The 22,156-nt window shown below is 44.5% G+C and overlaps 1 protein-coding gene across 1 annotated transcript in view; it reads right to left on the reverse strand.

Moving 5' to 3' along the window:
* The window catches only part of SYNRG (synergin gamma), a gene marked incomplete at its 5' end in the record, with an annotated part of 76,083 nt that extends 54,594 nt beyond the window's left edge, over nt 1-21,489 (reverse strand). The window contains 8 exons of the mRNA XM_029285536.1: nt 3,590-3,838; nt 7,253-7,449; nt 8,697-8,774; nt 10,623-10,850; nt 13,994-14,296; nt 15,465-15,576; nt 16,614-16,719; nt 21,359-21,489. Coding sequence (XP_029141369.1) covers nt 3,590-3,838; nt 7,253-7,449; nt 8,697-8,774; nt 10,623-10,850; nt 13,994-14,296; nt 15,465-15,576; nt 16,614-16,719; nt 21,359-21,489 — 1,404 coding nt within the window. The remainder of the gene's footprint in view (nt 1-3,589; nt 3,839-7,252; nt 7,450-8,696; nt 8,775-10,622; nt 10,851-13,993; nt 14,297-15,464; nt 15,577-16,613; nt 16,720-21,358) is intronic.
* Nucleotides 21,490-22,156: the final 667 nt, after the last annotated feature.

Below are 22,156 nucleotides of genomic sequence, written 5' to 3' on the forward strand. Positions count from 1 at the left end.
CAGCATCTTTTTTACATCGTGGTGACCAAAACTGGATGCAGTATTCCAAGTGTGGCCTTACTAAGGCATTGTAAAGTGGTATTAATACTTCACGTGATCTTGATTCTATCCCTCTGTTAATGCAGCCCAGCACTGTGTTGGCTTTTTTGGCAGCTGCAGCACACGGCTGGCTCATATCTAAGTGATTGTCCACTAGGACGCCGAGATCCCTCTCACAGTTACTACTATTGAGCAAGGTACCCCCTATACTATACCTGTACATTTGGTTTTTCTTGCCTAAATGTAGAACCTTACTTTTTTCACCATTGAATTTCATTTTGTTAGATAGCACCCAGTGTTCAAGTCTGTCCAGGTCCTCCTGTATCCTATGTAAGGGTGTAGGTCTATACATATGTTATATACAGTATGTTTTTAAATGTGTGTTATGCATGTATACACTTTTGAGAGCAGGCAACAGAATTTCATTTTTAATGTGGGCCAGTGTGCCCACATTAAATGACAATAAAGGTTATCTTAACTCACTGCAGCTGTTAAGTGAATCGTGCAGTTGCTAAGCGAATCTAGACTCGCCCATTGATTTAGCTTGTTGAAAGCTGACTGGGAAGCTCATAGGTCATGGCAATCACATGATCCTGGCCTGCTGCAATCTTTATAAATAAGAGTACATGGCAGCTGCCAAGCACCTTATTATTATTATTATTATTATTATTATTATATTATTTATTGAATTTATATACCGCCCTATCTCCCTTACGGGACTCAGGGCGGTGAACAGGCGATAATAAAAACCACGATAAATATACACAAATTTCTGTTCTAAAATCAAATTAAATAACAGGCCTGCTCTAAAAATACCCCATGCAAAACCCCCACTAAAACATAAACTATGCCAGGCCGGCCGCACGGAATAGATGGGCCTTCAGGGCTCGTCGAAAAAGGCGCAGGTCCGCAACTGTACGTAGGTTGGGGGGTAGGTCATTCCAGAGGGCAGGAGCTGCCACAATTTTGAACAATATCAATATCAACTTTGTGAACTCTCAAGCTTCTTCTTTTCGCTATGTATTCAAGACAGATAGTGATTAATATGTATATGTATTTATATGTTGTTGTTGTTCGTCCATCGATTTCGATGAAAACCTTGACATCTTATGGATTATGGGCCATCAGCGGTGTGTCCGTAGATGGCTGATGAGACCGATGTTAGCATGGAATGTTCTGCCACATACTGAACATAGAAATGTGGACACTATTGCTTCAGCATTTGCAGCTCTGGCTTTACGGAGTGCTCGCTTCTCTTGTGCCAAGATTGTCCTTCTGTGTTCATATGTCTGGCAACCCTGGTAAACTAGGGTACGCCATGTCAGTCGATCATGCGCCAAAAATTCCCAAGATATCCAGGGACTTGAGAGATGCTTTCAGCGTGTCTTTATGTTATATATAGCATGTTTATATGTGTTATGTATGTGTACACTTTTGAGACCAAGCAACAGAATTTCATTTTTATGTATGCCAATTTGCCCACAGTAAAAAAATGACAGTCATCCATCCATCCATCCATCCATCCATCCATCCATCCATCCATCTATCTATCTATCTATCTATCTTATTCTTTTATTTACACATTCTGTAGTAATGGCTATTTTATTGGCCATGATTTGTGCTACCTTGCTTCAGTATAAATATACAGGTAGTCCTCGACTTACAACCGTTCATTTAGTGACCGTTCGAAGTTAAAACAGCCCTGAAAAAAATGACTTATGATCGTTTTTCACACTTATGACCACTGCAGCATCCCCAGGGTCATGTAATCAAAATTTGGGCGCTTGGCAACCAACATGTATTTACGATGGTTGCAGCATCCTGGGGTCATGTGATCACCATCTGTAACTTTCCCAGTCGGCTTCCGACAAGCAAAGTCAATTGGGGAAGCTGGATTGACTTAATGACCACGTGATTCACTTAACAACTGCAACGATTCACTTAACGGCTGTGGCAAGAAAAGGGGCAAAACTCACTTAACTGCTCTGCTTAGCAACTGAAATTTTGGGCTCACTTGTGGTCATAAGTCGAGGACTACCTGTACAATAAAACAATACGAAGTGTGAATATTAAGTGTGGAGTAATGAAACATCTGCAAGAAAACAGCTGTTGCTCAGACAGCAACAAGGATCCTACAATCCAACCCTGAACTACAAATATTCTTTTCTATTGGTACAATATGAAGTGCCCAGAAATTCTGCAGTGAATGATTAAAAAATTTAAAATCAAAACCTATATATCTTGATTGGTAAAAGGTCATTTTCTGATATTGAAAAATAAATGACACAAAGCAAAGTTGAAAATCCCATCTCTGATTGTTTCCTGCTTCAGTTGTGACGAGGACTCTAGAGCAGGGGTAGGCAAACTTGGCTCTTTTATGACTTGTGGACTTCAACTCCCAGAATTCCTGAGCCAGCCATGCTGAGAAGAAATTGAGAGGTTTCCATACTTAGCCATGCCGGCTTAGGAATTCTGGGAGTTGAAATCCACAATTCATAAAAGAGCCAAGGTTGCCTATCCCTGCTCTAGAGTCAAGCTCAACAACTACACAGGTCTATGTGATCCAGTTTTCCCTGGAGTTTGAATTTGTTCTGTAGGAGCAGAAGATCTGAAAAAAAGATCTCAGATGTTGCTGGATACTAACTTCTATCATCCCTGACCTTTGGCCATGCTGTCTTGAGGCTGATGGGCATTGGAGCCCTAACATGGGGAGGATCATGACCTCAGCTCTCATTTAGGCTCTTATAGATCAAAACAACATTGAATTGACTAACTTTTTCCAATTGACAAGAGGTGCATTTCATTTCTCCCAAATAAAACTTGAAAGCTCTGTTGTTTATACATACCTAAAAAAAATTATTTTCATTTTTAGTTCATGAATCTATATGACTGATAAACTCCTCCACTGTCATATTCTGCACGAGTCTGTCTCTCCCTTTCTTTTAATCAGTTGCTCCAAAGTAATTGGTTCTAGACCGGGGTGGGTAAGTATAGCAACTTTACGGCCTGTGGACTTCAATTCCCAGAATTCTATGGGAAGCATACAAAATAATAAAAACATAATAATAAATAACTGTATCTGAATTGGTATCATAAGCATAGCTGGCTCAGGAATTCCAGGAGTTGAAGTCCACAGGTCATAAAGTTGCCATACAGTATAACAGAGTTGGAAGGGACCTTGGAGGTCTTCTAGTCTAACCCCCTACTCAAGCAGGAAACCCTTTACCATTTCAGACAAATGGTTGTCCAATCTCTTCTTAAAAACTTCCAGTGTTGGAGCATTCACAACTTCTGGAGGCAAGTCATTTTACTGATTAATTTTTCTCACTGTGAGGAAATTTCTCAGTTCTAGGTTGCTTCTCTCCTTGATTAGTTTCCATCTATTGCTTCCTGTCCTTCCTTCAGGTGCTTTGACCACTCCTGGTCTAGGTAATAGGTTCAGACAGATGCTTGAATTCCATGGCTGAAAGTAAAAAGCTAAAAGAACAAGCTGCTTTAAACCACGAGTAAGGATACCTTATGACATGGAATACTGTATATCAGCACTAACCTGGTTTGTAGGGAAAGGTTGGATGAAACTGCTGGAAGCCTGTGTGGTGGCTGCACCCATTGGTGCCGCCATGTTGATCCCCACCAATGTTGGTCCTATACTAAGAGGCATGGAAACCGATGGCCCAGGAGGCATCATAGACTGTTGGCTCACTGTGACAGGGATGGCCATCTGAAGCCCACTTAAGGTAGGGATGGGGGCAGAAGGAAACTGGTTTAAACCTTCAGGGCTCATGGCTGGAACTCCTCTCTGTATGAGGGGGAAAAAATACCAGAAAACAGAGTGTTCACACAACCAAGTCAGTTAAAGCATTTGCACACCATGTAAAACTTAATTGGTGCTAACCTTAGTTTTGGTTGAATGTGTTGTGTAAAGCAGCTTGGCTAGTTTATTTCAGCATGTTGTGAAACCCAGAAAATGAATTACAAGTAGTCCTCGACTTACGACTGGTTGTTTGGCCACTGTTCAAAGTTATGGTGGAACCTTAGAACCCCGACGTCAACCCCCCCGGTCACGTGACCACATTTTGCCTGCTCAGCAACTCTCCTGCATTTATGGCTATTTGCTGTGGATCCCAGGACCACAATTTACATTTCTGCTAGAAATCGGTGTGTACTTTCGGGTTCCAGCAAAACCTGCTCCATAGCGAACAATAGCTTAACAACTGTGGTGGTTGTTTAACAACCAAGGCGTTTGCTTAGCAGCTGCTGCAAAAACAGTCGTAACATTGGGTCAGGTCACATGATATTCCGCTTTAACAACCAGCATGATATCTGATCATAATTGCCACACACAATTACGATTGTAAGTCAAGGACCGCCTGTAATGCAGTAAAAACTATTTATTTATTTATTACATTTTATGCCATCCATCTTCCCTATAATGTGACTCCAGATGGACTTATGAGTTATAAAATAAGTAAAAAAAATAATCATTAAAGTCAGGGGTCTTCAAACTTGGCAACTTTTAAGACTTGTGGACTTCAACTCCCAGAATTCCTCAGCCAGCCCTGAGGGCTGGCTGAGGAATTCTGGGTGTTGAAGTCCACAAGTCTTAAAAGTTGCCAAGTTTGAAAACCCCTGGATTATAATGATAAAACTACAGTATACCAAAAGCAGGAGCAAAAGATGGATGGGATGAGGACGAGGTTTTCTTACCAAGTCAGCCAACTCCAATGGTGAGCACCCCCGTTGAGGCCCCAAGCCAACCAGCAAAATCAAGTTTTGACACCCTTCTGAAAGGCTTAAAGCAGAGGTCCCCAACCTTTTGGGTACCAGGGACCGGTTCCATGGAGAAAGGCTTTTCCGTGAACCGAAGAGTGTGTGGTTTTGTGTGCTGCCTGCATCCCACGGATGGGGCTTTGCTTGTTTGTGCGGACCGGTTGCTGGTAAGCCGTGGCCCGGTACTGGCCCACGAACCGGGGGCCGGGGACCCCTGGTTTAAAGGGTGGGAGCAGTTTTCACATCCAGTGGTCGAGTGGAGGCTCTTGTTTCTGTTTTTGCCCACCAGAAAGTTTTTGCCCACTAGTGGGTTTCACTCACAAAACGATTAAGTCCACTTACTTCCCATGCCTTGTGCTTCCTTCCCCCCCCCACCGGAAAAACGGCTTACAGTTATACCGATGGTTGACTGTTACCTCTGCAAATTTATGTACCCATGCTCTAATTTTAGGATATTGCACCCCGATTCATAAGCAAAAAAAATTCCGATATGACACTTTAAACACAAGTGGTGAATAAGAGCTTTGTGGGAGGACGCCGTTGATTTTTCTCTCCCTAGAATGCTATTTTTGCCATGTAACTGTAGTTATCCTGGTTATTTTTAGTATTTGTATGTTGCTGTTTTTGCTTTTGGATGCTGTTTTAAAAATGACAGACTTAGATGGCATCCAAAGCTGTGTAGATGGTGCAGTGGTTAGAATGCAGTACTGCAGGCTACTTCTGCTGACTCCCGGCTGCCAGCAGTCTGGCAGTTCAAGTCTCACCGATTCAAGGCTGATTCAGCCTTCCATTCTTCCAAGGTCCGTAAAATGAGGACTCAGATTGTTGGGGGCCATAGGCTGACTCTGTAAACCGCTTAGAGAGGGCTGTAAAGCACTGTGAAGCGGTATAGAAGTCTGAGTACTATTGCTATCTGTGTATATACCAGGGGTAGGCAACCTTGGCTTTTATGACTCGTGGACTTCAACTCCCAGAATTCCTGGGCCGGCATGGCTCAGCATGGAAACCTCTTTCTTCTCAGCATGGCTGGCTCAGGAATTCTGGGAATTGAAGTCCACGAGTCATAAAAGAGCCAAGGTTGCCTACCCCTGGTATATACTGATATCTATATGAGGTATTGGTGACCACTTTAAAGCCCTTCGTGGCACAGGTCCAGGTTACTTGAGGGACTGTCTCACCCCACTGGGATTGGCCCATCCTACTCGTGCCGTCAGAGGAGGCATGCTGTTGCTCCTAACTCTCTGGAACATCTTGCCCCCTCCCTAATGTGAGACTGACCCCAACTTTCCTATCCTTTCATACGGGCCTAAAATCTTGGCTTCTGCCTCCTCGGCTGGCATGAGTGTGACAGGCCGATCCCAATGGGGTGAGACGGTCCCTCAAGTAACTGGACCCATGCCACGAAGGGCTATGCCACGTGCCCCAATGGGGGAACAGCACAGTGGAGGTGGCTCATCGGGTAACAACAGATGGGATCCAAAGTAGTTCTTTTTTGCTGAAACGAGTTGGACAGGCTAGTCCAGGGGTAGGCAACCTCGGCTCTTTTATGACTCGTGGACTTCAACTCCCAGAATTCCTGAGTCAGCTGTAGCTGACTCAGGAATTCTGGGAGTTGAAGTCCACGAGTCATAAAAGAGCCGAGGTTGCCTACCCCTGGGCTAGTCCCATTAAGGTGAGATGGCTCCTCAGATTACAAACGTTTTACATCTCCATTACCTTTTCATGTTCCACAGGGGAATTCTGACAATCTTAACTGAAGATACTGTAAATGCTAGGAGTACAGATAGTCCTCGACTTATGTCCACAATTGAGCCCAAAATTTCTGCTGCCAAGTGAGACACTTGTTCGGTGAATTTTGCCCCATTTTACAACCTTTCTTACCAGAGTTGTTAAGTGAATCACTGCGGTTGTTAAGTTAGTAACCTGGTTGTGAAGTGAATCTGGCTTCCCCATTGACTTTGTTTGTCAGAAGGACGCAAAAGGGGATCACATGACCCTGGGACCCTGCAACTGTCATAAATATGAGTCAGTTGCCATGCGTCTGCATTTTGTCATACAGCCACGGGGATGCTGCAATGGTCATAAGGATGGAAAACAATCATATCTCACTTTTTTCAGTGTCGTTATAATTTCGAACAGTCACTAAATGAACTGCTGTAAGTTGAGAAGTATCTGTATTTGCAGTAACACTGCTCCTAGACCAGGGGTAGGCAACCTTGGCTCTTTTATGACTCGTGGACTTCAACTCCCAGAATTCCTGAGCCAGCCATGCTGAGGGGAAAGGGAGAGTTTCCAAGCTGAGCCATGCTGGCTCAGGAATTCTGGGAGTTGAAGTCCACGAGTCATAAAAGAGCCAAGGTTGCCTACCCCTGTCCTAGACAGACAAGTCATAAGGAGCCATAAGTCATAAGGAATCCGTTTTATCTTTGATTCTGATTCCTACCTGAGTTAATGCAATCATAGCCAAAACGGTGTAGAGTTCCTCTTTTGTCAGCTTCCCTGGAGTGGTGCGATTGGCTAAGGCCCAAATTTGTCCAAGAGTTTCTCTGGGAAGCCCAGAGGACATCAGAATTGGATAGAGTTTGCCGGTATCTATCCCGGATGGTGTCATGGTGGTTTCGAGAATCTTCTTATAAAGATCTGTGAAGGAAAGAATTGGTTCCAAGAGACTAAATACTGAAAAATTCAAGCAAAATTCAAAAGGCCGTGCCTTTTCTGCCCACAAATATTAACAATAATTTATTTATTTAATTTATATCCCATCTTTATTATTTTAATAAACAACTCAAGGCGAAGAGTTATGTCTAGTGCTTCTTCTTCCTCTTATTTTCCCCACGACAACCCTGTGAGGCGAGTTGGGCCGAGAAAGACTGAAAAAGTCACTCGGCTGGCTTTCAATGCTAAGACAGGGCTTAAGATTATGCCTTAACCCGTACACCAGCGGCCCCTCAACCTTGGGCGTCAGGGACCGGTTCCGTGGAGAGAGGTTTTCCCATGGACTGGAGGGGGGAGTGGTTTCGTGTGCTGCCTGCATCCCATGGATGGGGTTTTGCTTGTTTGCACGCCCTGGTTTCTGGCATGCCGCGGACCGGTGCCGATCTACAGACCGGGGGTTGGGGACCTCTGCCCTAGACCAAACTGGCAAAGATTAGGAATTCAGTCATCAAAACTGAACTGCTCCAAAGAGGTCACTTTCCTTAAATGAGGATGGCATTTGCCTTTTACTAAATTTCACTAACTGCTTCTGAAAGGATAGCTGTGATTTTCTGTGTGTGTGTGTGTGTGTGTGTGAGTGAGAGAGAGAGAGAGAGAGAGAGAGAGAGAGAGAGAGAGAGAGAGGGAGAGAGAGAGAGAGAGAGAGAGAGAGAGAGAGAGAGAGAGAGAGAGAGAGAGAGAGAGAGAGAGAGAGAGAGAGAGAGAGAGAGAGAGAGAGAGAGAGAGAGAGAGAGAGAGAGAGAGAGAGAGCAGTTCATGTGCATAAATGTGCATGCACCTTCAAGTCAGCTTTGACTCCTAGTAACTGTCTGGATAAGACCCTACAATTTTCTTGGCAAGATTTTTCAGTAGTTTGCCACTGTCTTCTTCCTAGGGCTGAGAGAAAGTGACTGGCCTAAGGCCACCCAGCTGGCTTTGAACCTAAGACAGGACTAGAACTCACAATTTCCAGGTTTGTACCCTGGTGCCTTAACCACTTTGGCTTTTTTTAAAAAAATCCTTCTAAATAACAACCTAGACAACAGGATCCAAATTAAAAGTCAATGTTGCCTGATCAAAATTTAACACGGTACTCTGTCAATCATGTAAAGCACAAGAAGAAAACGAGCCTATAATAACACGGAAATGAAATTATGTACAATATTCATCATCGTCATTTTATTAATTATTACCTGGAATTAAATTATCATTGTAAATCCATGGAGGCATTATTTGCTGAATTGGATCCTGTGAAGGAAAAACTCCAACACCTAAGGACACACACACAAACACAAAAAGACAGATATTTAGAAAATAGCTAAAACAAATGACTCATTTGGGACACTTCTATCAGAGTAGTTCAAAGAAAGGAATCAGCTCTCCAAAGATAGTTAAAGAAATAAAAAGTGATTGGTTAAAAAAAAAACAAGCAAGTGTTGTTGCATTCAAATCAGAGCTCTGGAGCAAAGGGCAACAGCTGTAACTTTCTGCAAAACACTCTTGGGGAGATGAACAACCACATCAAAAAAGCAAGCACAAAAATCCATTTAGAAGTTTAAGTGCTCCCAGATACCTAAAATAAGTAGAAATACCACTGCTGATGCTTTTGTAAATGTGCTTAAATAGGATTAGAAACTGAGCTAGACTTAGGTTAACAGCTTATGCGTGACCAAAGAAAACAGGAGGGCATCAAATGGCACAAATGTTGCAGGTGTTAATACTGACGTGCAGTATAGGTGTGGGTGAAAAGGTCATCAAAATGGATGTACAATGAATAACTTGCAAAACTGTGGTACTCCATACACTCCTGTAAGATGGGCCATCGTATAAATATGATAAATAAAAATAAAAGATGCAATTGGGTGATCGTTCAGCAGGCGGTTAAGCCGGTTACTCAACTGCTGCTAATGCATCAAGGTCCTGTCTATTCTTGGGTGTGTTTTTTTAATCTTAAAACTGAACAGTCCTTTAAGCAGAAGTTGGCAACTTTAGATTATTGGAAGGAAGGAAGGAAGGAAGGAAGGAAGGAAGGAAGGAAGGAAGGAAGGAAGGAAGGAAGGAAGGAAGGAAGTTTTTATGCACCACTGGAGAGCCTAATCCCAGTTAGTAGCACTAGGTGACCTTTCCAACTTGGGTGTCTTGTCACTTCTAAGCATAAATTACGTACTACAAGATGAAATCTTCACTTTTCTCAACTATAACACCTACTTCCTTCAAGCCTGCATCACTGTTAGGCCATCTCCACCAAACTGGCACCCATAACAAGTTAGAGGATTGGAATTCTGGGAATCGTAGTCCTAGCACGTCTGTAAAGTGGCAAGTTGGAGAAGGGTGCTTAGAGCAAATGAGGGCCAATTCTCCTTGGGCAAGTGAATGACAGCAAAGAGGAGGAGGAGGAGGAGGAGGAGGAGGAGAATGTTTTGCTTGGAAAAGGGAACAGGCTCAAAACTCATGCAAAAAGCTGGTTAAGAACCAATACTGCAGACATGTCAAACACAAGGCCCAGGGGCCGGATGCGGCCCGCGAAGTGGTTTCATGTGGCCCGCAAAGCCATCCTGGAAACAGTGAGGGAACGGCCCCCTCTGCCTTGGCCCTGGCCCTGGCCAGCTGGGAGCTAATGTACAATTCTGTGGTGGCCATCTATGCTGAAACGCATTCAGTCTTAGCTCCATAAGCCACCTTCCCACCCGCATGGCCTGAGAGAAACAGTGAGGCTCCTCCAGTGGACCATGCCTTGGCGCTTGCCCTGGTCCCACCCCCTTCTGCCAGAGACCCTCAGATCTGTCCCACTCCTGCCCAGGCCCCCACAGGCCCCCTTGACGCGAACGGTGTAGAGCTGGCCACCCCCACCCAGCAGGCCACCCCCACCCCCACCCAGTAGGCCGCACCCACCTGGCCACACCCACCCGGCCCGAGGGCAACCACAATGCTGATGCGGCCCTCAATGAAATTGAGTTTGACACCCCTGCAATACTGTATTATGTGGTAAGTCAGGATAAAAAGATGCTTCAGTGTTATTATTCAAGCAAGGATTCAGAGCAAAATTACCCAGCATTCACCTTACGAGGTTAGAACAGTGAAGCAGCATCCACCTGGCTGAAAACAACAGATTTGCTCACCGCGCTCTTGAACTGGCAGCTTTTGGTCTGAAGCCTTGTTTGCCTCTGGACAGGGGGTTCCCTTGGGAAGTTCCCCTAGGGACTTCCTGCCACTGGCTGCTAACTGGGGACCAGGGCTGTTTACAGCTGAAGCGGCAGCACTGAGCTCAACCTCAGACGCCTTATGTTTGATCTGCCCAAATTCACTCAACCCGCAAGTTGCCAAGGGCTTGTCTTCTAAGAAACAGCCTGGGTGAATAAAAGGAGGAATTAGACGCACTTGCTAAATTGCACTTCAGTTCAGAGCTTAATCCCGTTCTTTAATCCCACAGGCAAAAGGGGGAAAACACCAAATGCACCCACAGCCCAAGAAATACAGTAGTGGCCAAAATTGTGGAAACCGTTTGGGGAAAGTGTATTTTTGAGGTTTGATCGCTAATAACATCACTTTTTTGGGGGAGTAGTACCATAAAATTATATATCAATGGAAAGATAATTTAATCAAGAATGTAATGCACCAAAGTTTGTTCAATTATCTGTACTATGAAAAGTTATAGCCAAATAACCAGAAAAAGGAAGCACAACTTGCTTAGGTTGATATCAGGTAGCTTTCTTTCATCTGATTGTAGCCAATGAGCGTGAGTGTTTAGAGAGCCAATCAGGTGTTATCTTGTTTTGGCAATGAGCCAATCAGATCACAGGAGGATCCGGTTATTGATGTCATGGATTACATTTGTCAGTGTGTTATGTGATCGTTATCTAGTTGGTTGGGGTTTTTTGTGTTCTTTCATTGAGTGAGCTTGTAAAACGTAATAAAATTAAAGTAATGGTGCAAAGAGTTGACTGGTTGCCCAGAAAGCGATGTAAAATAGTATTATGAAGTGAACAAGGCTACAGTTATAAAGAAATTAAAAGAAAAATGGGTGGAAACTTAACCAAAGGTGGCATTTCTACTGTACACTTTTCCCAAAAGGTTTCCACAATTTTGGCCACTACTGTAAGGACTGGTGTGTGACTCAGTAACAATTTTCAAAGAGGACAACTGTTACTGGGCCACACCAGTCCTTATTTGTAGGGCTTCTTTCAGATTCTGCATTGCAACAGATTCTGCCAATACAGAGAGAGTCCTTGACTTAGGACCCTAATGGAACTTGCCCATCCTGAATGTAAGTCACGAGGGTCATAAACGAAACCACTTTTACGCTGCGAAAGTTGACAGAGTTAGCAGAGATGGCGAAATCGACTGCTTTAATTAAAGGGGGAAAAAACCCACAATTGCTTTTGTTTCTACTTGGAAACCGCTTCTGGACTTTTTGTGTTTTGAGGTGGCAAAAAATGAAATCTTGATTTTGGGTTTTACCGGTTAACCAGGGGTAGGCAACCTTGGCTCTTTTATGACTTGTGGACTTCAACTCCCAGAATTCCTCAGCCAGCATGGCTCAACTTGGAAACTCTCCTTTTCCCTCAGCATGGCTGGCTCAGGAATTCTGGGAGTTGAAGTCCACGAGTCATAAAAGAGCCAAGGTTGCCTACCCCTGGGTTAGACAGATTTGTTGTGATAGAAGTGGCTAATTTATACTGCTATGTAAAAGTAAAAAGTTGAGGTGTCTTATTATCTTATTCTACTGCACCAAAGAGAGTCGGAAGTCAATGGTTTTTCTTTCTTTCTTTTTCCTCTTTGATCTACTCTTTCCCCTTCCTTTCTCCCTCCCTTATTTTTCTACTGTTTTCTTTTGTATTTTTGTATTTTATATTATAAACTAATAAAAAAAAAATTTAAAATAAAGTAAGCAAAACCAATTTTACGACATTTTTTGCAGCGGTCATTAAGTAAACCGCTGTGAGCCGGTCCCGCCAAAAACTGGAGGTAAATGCCAGTTTTCGGCAAAAATGTCATAAACAGGATGCTGCAAATGTAAATGTAAATGCAGGCTGGTTGCCAAGTGTCCAACATGCAGTCATGCTGGAATTCTGGAACTGGGTCATAAGCATCCCTAGGAACGTCTGTTGTAACTTTTAATGGTCGCTAAGGGACTAGTTATAAGTTAAGTACGACCTGTATTAAGCATACCCAGAATTCAGCAGGACAGGAAAAGGGACAAGTGATGCATTAGCCTTTAAAAAAAATATTAAGATAATTTCTTACATTCTGAAAGTAAAGGACTGTAACTGAGACTAATCCAACACCTCCAGTCTGCAAATTTGGCCTGATTGTTTTTAAATCTACCAGAAAGCTTTAAATTGTTAAATTGTAAATGTAAATTAAATTTAAATCTACTAGAACAATTTAAATTGTAAAAAGGCCTGGGGGGTCCCAAGGAAGTGGAGATACGTGGCTCCATTGAGGTGGATATAATCATTCTCTCTTTGTCTGGGGTTTATATATTTTTGCTCCTAATAATATTTAATTTTTAACATTGGTTTTTATGCTTTTATGATTGGTTTATTTATGTGTCATTTTATCTGGGGGTTGTCTGCTGGCCGGAGTGGCTTTTCATGAGATGGGCAGTCACACAAATTTGATAAATAAAATAATAAAATGTATTTTATTTTATTTTTAAAATTCACTGACCGCTCATCTTACCACAGGGTAAAATAATAATAATAATAATAATAATAATAATAATAATAATAATAATAATAATAATAATAATAATAATAATAATAATAATAATAATAATAATAATAATAATAATAATAATAATAATTCTGCTTTTCTGATCTGAAAATGCTAAGGTTTCTTTCTTTATGTACTATCTGGTCAGAAATCTGTTTGTCAAATGCCTTGATATATATGTCAAGGTGATATAAATGCTTTTATATATATATTTATATACATCACTTGGCTATAGTGGCTGTTCTTTCTGCAAAAATTTGGTGCTGATTTATTTATTAGGGGTACTATTTCTCTCCTAGAATTCAGGATTAGAGCGAGAAAATATATTTATTGCTCCTGCATTAAGGGCTACGTCAAGAGGCACCTCCATCTATGCATGTAGTCTTTGACTTACGACCACAAACTGGGACAAGAATTTCCATTACTAAGCAAGGTGGTTAAGTGAGTTGTATCTGATTTCATCACCTTTTTTGCTTGTTGATTGTTAAGTGAATCAATCAAACCCAGCCTGCCCCCATTGACTTTGCTTGTGGCAAACAGGCTGGAAGTTTGCAAATGGAGATCACATGACCCAGGAACATTGCAACTGTCATAAATACAAACCAGTTGTCAAGCATCCAAATTTTGATCACGTGACCAAGGGAAGGCTGCAACCGTTGTGCGAAAATGTTACTTTTTTTTTATCGGTATTAACTTCAAATAGTCACTAAACGAACGGTTGCTAAGTCAAGGACCACCTGTATATTTTATTCCACGAAAGACCACGGTGTGTTACCTGTTTTCTGAGTGTTTTGTGAAGCTGGAGAAGGAGAGAAATAGGGTACTGGTCCCACAGCGCCCTGGAGGACGGAGGTTACAGGAAACTGGGCTGGAGGGAGAGGGTGGGCCACAGCCTTCTCTGAAAGCCGCTGCCCAGCTTGAGAAGCAGGACGACAAGACTGAAAAGGCTGGGAAGAGGTTGGAGGCACAAATGGCGGGGCTTCGACAGGTCCCTGAATAAAGTCACTAAACTCCTCATCGTCAAGAAAGGCGGTAGTTTGGGAGACAGACACGGTAGAATGAGATGGTTTGGGATGATCTGTGAAATGGAATGAACACAGACATGTACATACACACGAGATGGAAACCCCTGGAGGAAAACGAGCCTAAAAATATATATATATGTATAAAATAGAAGTGCCCGTTTCTAGGACCTACAAGATGGTATTAGGAGGGAATGGGGCACTCGGGCAACGCAAAGTCCCACAATTTTATGGTATTACTCGCTTGCCCTGCCAAAGAGATAAGTGGCTTCTGAACTTCACGTTGCAAAGGGGGAAAAAAATCCTATTTTTTCTGCAAGAGGTGAAAGGGAGAAGGAGCTGCTTCCCCTCTATAGTCCCCATTCCTGCTTTTTATAAGCATTAAAATCACTTGATTCAAATGGCTCTAATTAAAATGCTGAGAGCACAGAGGACTTTTATCACTTAGATGGCACATTCACAACTGAGTTCCCTGCTAGAGAGAAAAGTGGGATCAACTCTTTTAGAAAGCGGAGAATTTACCCAGAAGGATCCCAGCTGCCCTATGCTAAATTGGCTATCGCTGATGCACCAGGCGATAAAAATCTTTATTTTTCCCATGCCTGCTTTATTTTTATATGCATTTTATTTTCTTGAGGACATTAGCAGCGTGGTGGCCTGGTGGTGAAGATGCTCGTCTCCCACTAAGGAGAGTTCAATCCTAAGTAGCGGAAGGTGTTTCTCTCTCCGGGTGCCAAGAGAAAATATCTGTTGCAAACTCTAAGTAGGCGTCAGGAAGGGCATCCGGCTGGTAAACTCTCAGCTCCACCCAGTCGCCCTGACCACATTCCAAATCAAGAGATTACAGGGCCGTAAAAAGAAAAAAAAATTCTTGAGGACATTAGTTTTTAATGGCCACAACCAGTAATTAGATGCTCTTAAAAGATAAGAATCTGCCACTACAATTTATATGGATGCAGCTTAAGGTTTTTGAAAAGGTTGCTAGGCTTCAAAGTTCACACATGCTCAATCAACTGAACATAATTTGGCTATCATTTAATAGGGGTGGGATCCTAATTCAATTAAAATTAAATACATTAAAGTCCTGCCGCTCATGATTCAAACGGGTGTTAGATCCCCCCCCCCAGAATGCTTCTTTTTGGCAGGTTTCTCCAAATGTTTCTGGGTATCCTAAAGCTGCATGCATTTTTTTTATTTCAAGATCTTGATCTCCAAGTTGAATACCTGCATTTTTGGGATGAGCAGTTGGTGTGGGATGGAGTTTAGCATCTCTGGAAAATCCATCGAGGTTCCCTTTAATAGCTTCCAGGGCATCATCTCTGCTTTTTTCACCCATCTGAAAACAAATTGACATTAGGATTATGATTGATATTACTGTTATGAAAGAACTCTTAACAGGATTTTCAGCTATTTTAGAAAGCCTGATGCATTTATCACTTGGCAAAAACAAAGCACACTATTTCCACATGGTGGAATTCCTCAGGGAAAATTAGATGAGCAAAATAGAATAGAGCAGAATTCTTTATTGGCCAAGTGTGGTTGGACACACAAGGAATTTGTTTCCGGTGCATAAAAAACCCTTTTTATCTCAAAGCAACTTATCATTTTATATCTTGGTAAAAGAGATAGTCCCTAACTTATGACCAGAATTGGGATCAGAATTTCCACTGTGGTCAAGTCAGTCACACCCAATTTTACAAGATTCCCCCCCCCCAATTAAGCTAATCACTGCAATTGTTAAGTGAATCATGTGGACGTTGACTTTGCTCTTTGGAAACCAGCTGGGAAAGTTGCAAAGGGAGATCACACGATCCCCCAGATGCTGCATCCATTTTAAATACATGCTGGTTGCCAAGGGCCTGAATTCTAATCACAAGACCATGGAGAATGCTGTGATGGTCATAAGTGCAAACTCTAGTCCAGGGGTAGGCAACCTTGGCTCTTTTATGACTCATGGACTTCAACTCCCAGAATTCCTGAGCCAGCCATGCTGAGGAGAAATGGAGAGGTTTCCATGCTGAGCCATGCCGGCTCAGGAATTCTGGGAGTTGAAGTCCACGAGTCATAAAAGAGCCAAGGTTGCCTACCCCTGGACTAGACCTTGTACTTATGACCATCACAGCATTCTCCATGGTCTTGTGATTAGAATTGCCTACCCCTGGTCTAGTCGTAAGTCAGTTTTTCCCCAGTGCTGTTGCAACTTCAAACGGTTGCTAAATGAATGGCGGTAAGTCAAGGACTACCCCATACTGTTTTGTTGAAACACTGGTATTAATTTTTTTTAAAATTCTATTTATTGTTTGAATTTCCCTCCTAACAGAAATTAATTTAAATCCAGCTGGCTTGCCACTGAATAAATTTGCCACCGCGTACCTTTGGTTTCACGCTGCTTAAAAGCCGTAGCTTTTGCTTCTGCTCTTCAAACTGACGCCTTTTTCTTTCTTCCTCCAAAACCTTCTGCTGGTGTTCAAATCGTTTCCTGCAAGATATAATCAATGCTGATTATTGTGTTTCCCCGAAAATAAAACCCGGTCTTACGTATATTTTTTTGCCTCCAAAAGAGGGACCGGGTCTTATTTTTAGGGGATGTCTTACCCGCTTACCTTAGGACCGCCCCAGCCAGGCTTCCCACGCCCCAAAACTGTTGCGCCGCTGCCTGAATTCTTCTGCAGCCGCTTGCAGCTGCACGCCACATGCCACATCACGCTGCCGCCGCCACTCACGACAGGCCGCGTGGCTCCTCACACCGCTCGCAGGATGTGGCTCGTGCCGGTGCTGCTTGCAGCAGGACACGTGGCTTGTCGCACCAGGGCCGCGAGTGGCGGCAGTGACGCGACGAGCCATGCGGCCTCCTGCGATGCACCATGTGGCGTGCGGCCGCAAGTGGCCGCAGAACTCGGGCAGCGACGTGACAGATGTCAGGATGTGGGAGGCCTGGCTGCGGCGGTCCTAAGGTAAGCAGGTATGGGGTGTGTGGGTATTGCGGCCTGTCGCCCGCTGGAGGACTCCGCGACCGACTCAGAGGAGGAACCATAGGAGTGGGCATCGGGCCCAGCATCAGGGCCATCTGAAAGCTCCAATGGGCACAAAAGAATGGAGCTGTCGCAGCCAGGGTCAGAGGCAGAGCCTGGGCCATCCGCCAGCCCCCAGATGGAAAGGCCGAGACCTCCATGCCTTGAGGCAAGTGAGTCAGGAGAGGAGGGTCACAGGGGCCAGTGATTGCGGTAGAGGCTGAGGAGAGAACAACAGCAAGAGGCTATGAGTCTTCGGGGTGGAAGAGTCACCACTGCTAACAGAGCCCCTGCTAACAGAGCCCCACTCTCAGCTGTGGATAAAAGGCAAGGGCGGAGATGAATAGGTGTTGTAGCAACCTATTGTCATGCCTTCCTCCCAGCTGAAATCCGAGGAGGACATGGAGCTGGAACAGGACTCTGTTGAGGCCCAGGAGGAGGTGTCTGTGGCTTTGGTGGACTGTGGGGAAGAGCAGGCTGAGGCAGGCCAGGGCCCTTCAGGTTTGGAACAGGGGAGACAGAGTTCAGGCGAGGAGCAAGCCCCCCCCCACCTGATCCTAGAGCAAAGAGAGTAGAGAGGAGGAGAGAACAAGGTAGGCAGGCTCAATTGCTCGGGAGGAGAGCTGCCGGCCTCACTCCACAAGGCACACCTGGGGATTAAGATTTAAGGAGACGCTGTGGGGTGGGGCATTTGCCGGGAACAAACGTGGTATCTTGGGACAGTTGTGAATTGTGCTCTTGTCTTTGTTTAACCTGGACACCTTGAATACCGGACCGGCTGGTTTCCTGCTTTACAACCAACGCAGACTGCATTTCTGAGTCTCTCCTTGCAGACTGCAGGCAAGCTGAGATTTAAAAGGATTCATTAAGTTTCTGTTTTGTTTTCTTGTTATCTGTCTGGCCTTGAGGACATTGTATACTTCTCTGGCTGTATTGAAATTGCCTTCAGCCAGAGGCAGCTGAAAGGAACGTGTGTGTGTGTGCTTTGGTTGAAGGCTTGCCAGTGTATGTGGGAGCTTTTGGGGAACACTGACAGTTATTAAAGGACTGTTTCTCTTGCCAGTCTGACTGCTTTGTCTCCGTGCGGGGCCCTGGGTCATCACAGTCTCCCTGCCGGAACTCCTGACTCTGATTTGTAAACTTGCCGGAGTTTTCCTCGGATCCTGTGGCGCTGGGAGTTGGAGCGCCTTCTGAGCATGCGCATGTTGGAAAAGAGCCAGTTTGCCTGAAGGACTCTTGCTGCAAGCATGGTGAGAGACTGAGATTAACTCTGGGTTTTGGGAGACCCCTGCAGGGGAAAAGGGAGTGAGCTCCGTTGTTTGGAGGCAACTAAAGACTTAACAATCGGCTGTGTGAAGCTCCTGGCATTGCTGGATAAAAGGAACGTTGGAGATTTACTGGTGCATCTGTTGTGTTGGGGAGTCGGTCAGAACAGTGGGGGAGCTCCACCCCCCTACCACTAGCTTGATTTTTATGCGTGTGCCTGACCCCAAAACTAGAGATAGGTCTTATTTTCAGGGAAACACCTTATTACAGATGTGATTTAGGCCTCATGCTTAGCTGCTATTTCCGCTACTTTGGACCTCGGCCTTATTTGAACAAAGGTAGACTTGGCCTTGGGCATAGGGAAGGAAGTGGCACTCCAGTTTTGGTCACCACGATGTAAAAAAGATGTTGAGACTCTAGAAAGAGTGCAGAGAAGAGCAAAAAAGATGATTAGGGGACTGGAGGCTAAAACATATAAGGAACGGCTGCTGGAATTGGGTCTGTCTAGTTCAATGAAGAGAAGGACGAGGGGGGACATGATGGCAGTGTTCCAATATCTCAGGGGCTGCCCCAAAGAAGAGGGAGTCAAGCTATTCTCCAAAGCGCCTGAAAGCAGGACAAGAAGCAACGGATGGAAACTAACCAAAGAGAGAAGCAACCTAGAACTAAGGGGAAATTTCCTGACAGTTAGAACAATTAACCATTGGAATAACCTGCCTCCAGAAGTGGTGAATGCTCTAACACTGGAAGTTTTTAAGAAGAGACTGGACAGCCATTTGTCCGAAATGATGTAGGGTTTCCTGCCTGAGCAGGGGGTTGGACTCGATGACCTCCAAGGTCCCTTCCAACTTTATTATTATGATGATGATGATGATCATCGCACAGTCAGCCAGATGTTCAGACTGGATTTGGCATTTTGTCTACCTATTGAGTCCTCACCGAGGACCTGGGATAGGCAGATGTGGGTGTTTGATGGTATTACAGATATCGTCACAAGATGGAAGCAGTTCCTAGTAAGGCCGCCTTTTGCAATTGACTAATGGCGAATTTGTCAATGCCGATGATGGTGTCCAAGTGGTGCTCCAGTTGTTTTGGGATTGCACCCAAGGTGCCTATGACTATTGATACCACCCTTGCTTGCTTTTGCCACAGTCTTTCTATTTCTATATGTTATTATTATTATGATCATCGCACAGTCAGCTAGATGTTCAGACTGGATTTGGCATTTTGTCTACCTATCGAGTCCTTACCAAGGACCTGGGATAGGCAGACATGGATGTTTGATGGTACTACAGATGATGATGATGATGATGATGATGATTCAAACGAGGGCAACCCAAGTCACCTCTGAGAAAAGATAGCACAGTCCTGACAAACTGCGAGAAGGAAACTCAAGCTAACTCCACCTCAATTTTGTTTAGCATACATATAGTCCTCGACATACGATTCGTTTAGTGACTGTTCAAAGTTACAACCTCCCTGGAAAAAGTGACTCAGGACAATTTTTTCACGCTTACGACCACTGCAGCATCCTCATGGTCACGTGATCCCTTTGCATTGACAGGCAAAGTCAATGGGGAAGTCAGTCAAGTTACTAACTTAACTACTGCAGCGATTCACTTAACATCTGTGGCAAGGAAGGTTATAAAATAGGGCAAAACGCCCTTAACAAACAAATTAGCAACAGAAATTTTGGGCTCAATTGTAGTCATAAGTCGAGGACTACCTGTAAGATGGGGGGGGGTTTAGAGAAAAAGCCAGAGAGATTTTCAAGATTCTGTTATTCTACTTGACTATAATAAAATAGCATTCCTGCATTCTCAAAGCCAGTCCTACTGTACATTTCTTCATACCTATAAGGCACTGGTGGTGAACCTATGGCACGCGTGCCAGAGGCGGCACTCAGAGCCCTCTCTGTGGGCACGCGCATCGCCACTGCCAGCAGCTTGCGCAGGTCCATTAGGCTGCCGCCGTCACCCAGAGCAGCAGCCCCATCGAGCACAAAGAAGGCGAAGCAGCCAGCTAGCAAGCTCGAGTAGAAGTGGTAGAGCACGCCCACATCCAGCAAACCAAAGGCCACCCCAAGCAGGGAAAGCCAGATCCCCATCGGCACCATGCCCCCCCCCAGTCCCAGCTAGGATTGCGTGCCTTTCCCCACCAACTAGGCTGGGCCTCCTGCCTACCACCCCACCCGCCAGAGACCCCCTGGATCTCCCCCAACCCTGCCCGGCCTCCACAGGCATCTCCCCCATGAGCAGCATCGAGGTGGCCATGCCCACCCTAGCCACACCCACCCAGTCTCCCGTGACAACCGCAGCTATGCCCACCCAGTGGGCCACGCCCACCCTGAGGGCACTACAATGCTGATGCGGCCCTGGCATTTTGCAATAAATAAGTGGGTTTTGGGTTGCGGTTTGGGCACTCGGTCTCTAAAAGGTTCGCCATCACTGCTATAAGGTCTGGGTGCAAATCTCAAGGCTACCAAATAGTAGTACAGGTAACATTAGGATGGTAATGTAGAACCATTACAATTCAGGACCATGTAGACCTTCCAGTTCTGGGTTGCAAAATTCCGGACTATTACTAGATGGCAGCAAAGATAAGCCACCTAGTTCTCTGCTCTCCCTTAGTGGCGGTCCAGATTTCTGCAGCGTAAATTTGGAAACTGGATGCAAAAGGTCTCCTGAGAGACAATCAGGTCCTCGAGACACGATCAAATGAAGTCATCCTCCTGAGTCATGTGTTGAGCATGGCAGGCATATAAATTAATTAATAATAAGATAAAATAAAAAACAAAACAAAACAAAATAATAATCAGACCTATTGTAACAGGTCACTTACTGCTGTTCTTCAACAAACTGCTTCCGCATATCAGGGGTATACTGAGAAGCTGCTGTACGCATTCCAAGGAAGTGACTTTGTCCCATATATGCCATTCCCGCCGTTGGCATCGGACCGAGAGGCATGCCACCCTGTGGACCAAATTAGCAGCTCAATATTAAATAGCGAAAAACAAGGGAGGCAGGGAGAGAAATATATGGTAAAGGATCCAGCAGAGTGGGTTTCAGGAGACTCAAAAATGTATGTGAGCTTTCTTATAATGAGATCTCACCATCTAAATACATGCCCGTTATTTGTCCATGTTATTTCATGTGTATAAAAACATATGAAGAACGGCTGCTGGAATTGGGTATGTCTAGTTCAGGGGTAGGCAACCTTGGCTCTTTTATGACTCGTGGACTTCAACTCCCAGAATTCCTGAGCCAGCCATGCTGAGGAGAAAGGGAGAGGTTTCCATGCTGAGCCATGCTGGCTCAGGAATTCTGGGAGTTGAAGTCCACGGGTCATAAAAGAGCCAAGGTTCCCTCCCCCTGGCCTAGTTTAACAAAAAGAAGGACGAGGGGTGACATGATGGCAGTCTTCCAGTATCTCAGGGATTGAGGCAAGAAAAACCAAATGTACAGGTATAGTATAGGGGGTACCTTGCTCAATAGTAGTAACTGTGAGAGGGACCTCGGAGTCCTAGTGGACAATCACTTAAATATGAGCCAGCAGTGTGCTGCAGCTGCCAAAAAGGCCAACACAGTGCTGGGCTGCATTAACAGAGGGATAGAATCAAGATCACGTGAAGTGTTAATA

Source organism: Protobothrops mucrosquamatus, unplaced genomic scaffold (genome assembly GCF_001527695.2).
Source record: "Protobothrops mucrosquamatus isolate PMUCROS unplaced genomic scaffold, P.Mucros_1.0 scaffold1829, whole genome shotgun sequence".
In the NCBI taxonomy this organism is placed as follows: domain Eukaryota; kingdom Metazoa; phylum Chordata; class Lepidosauria; order Squamata; family Viperidae; genus Protobothrops; species Protobothrops mucrosquamatus.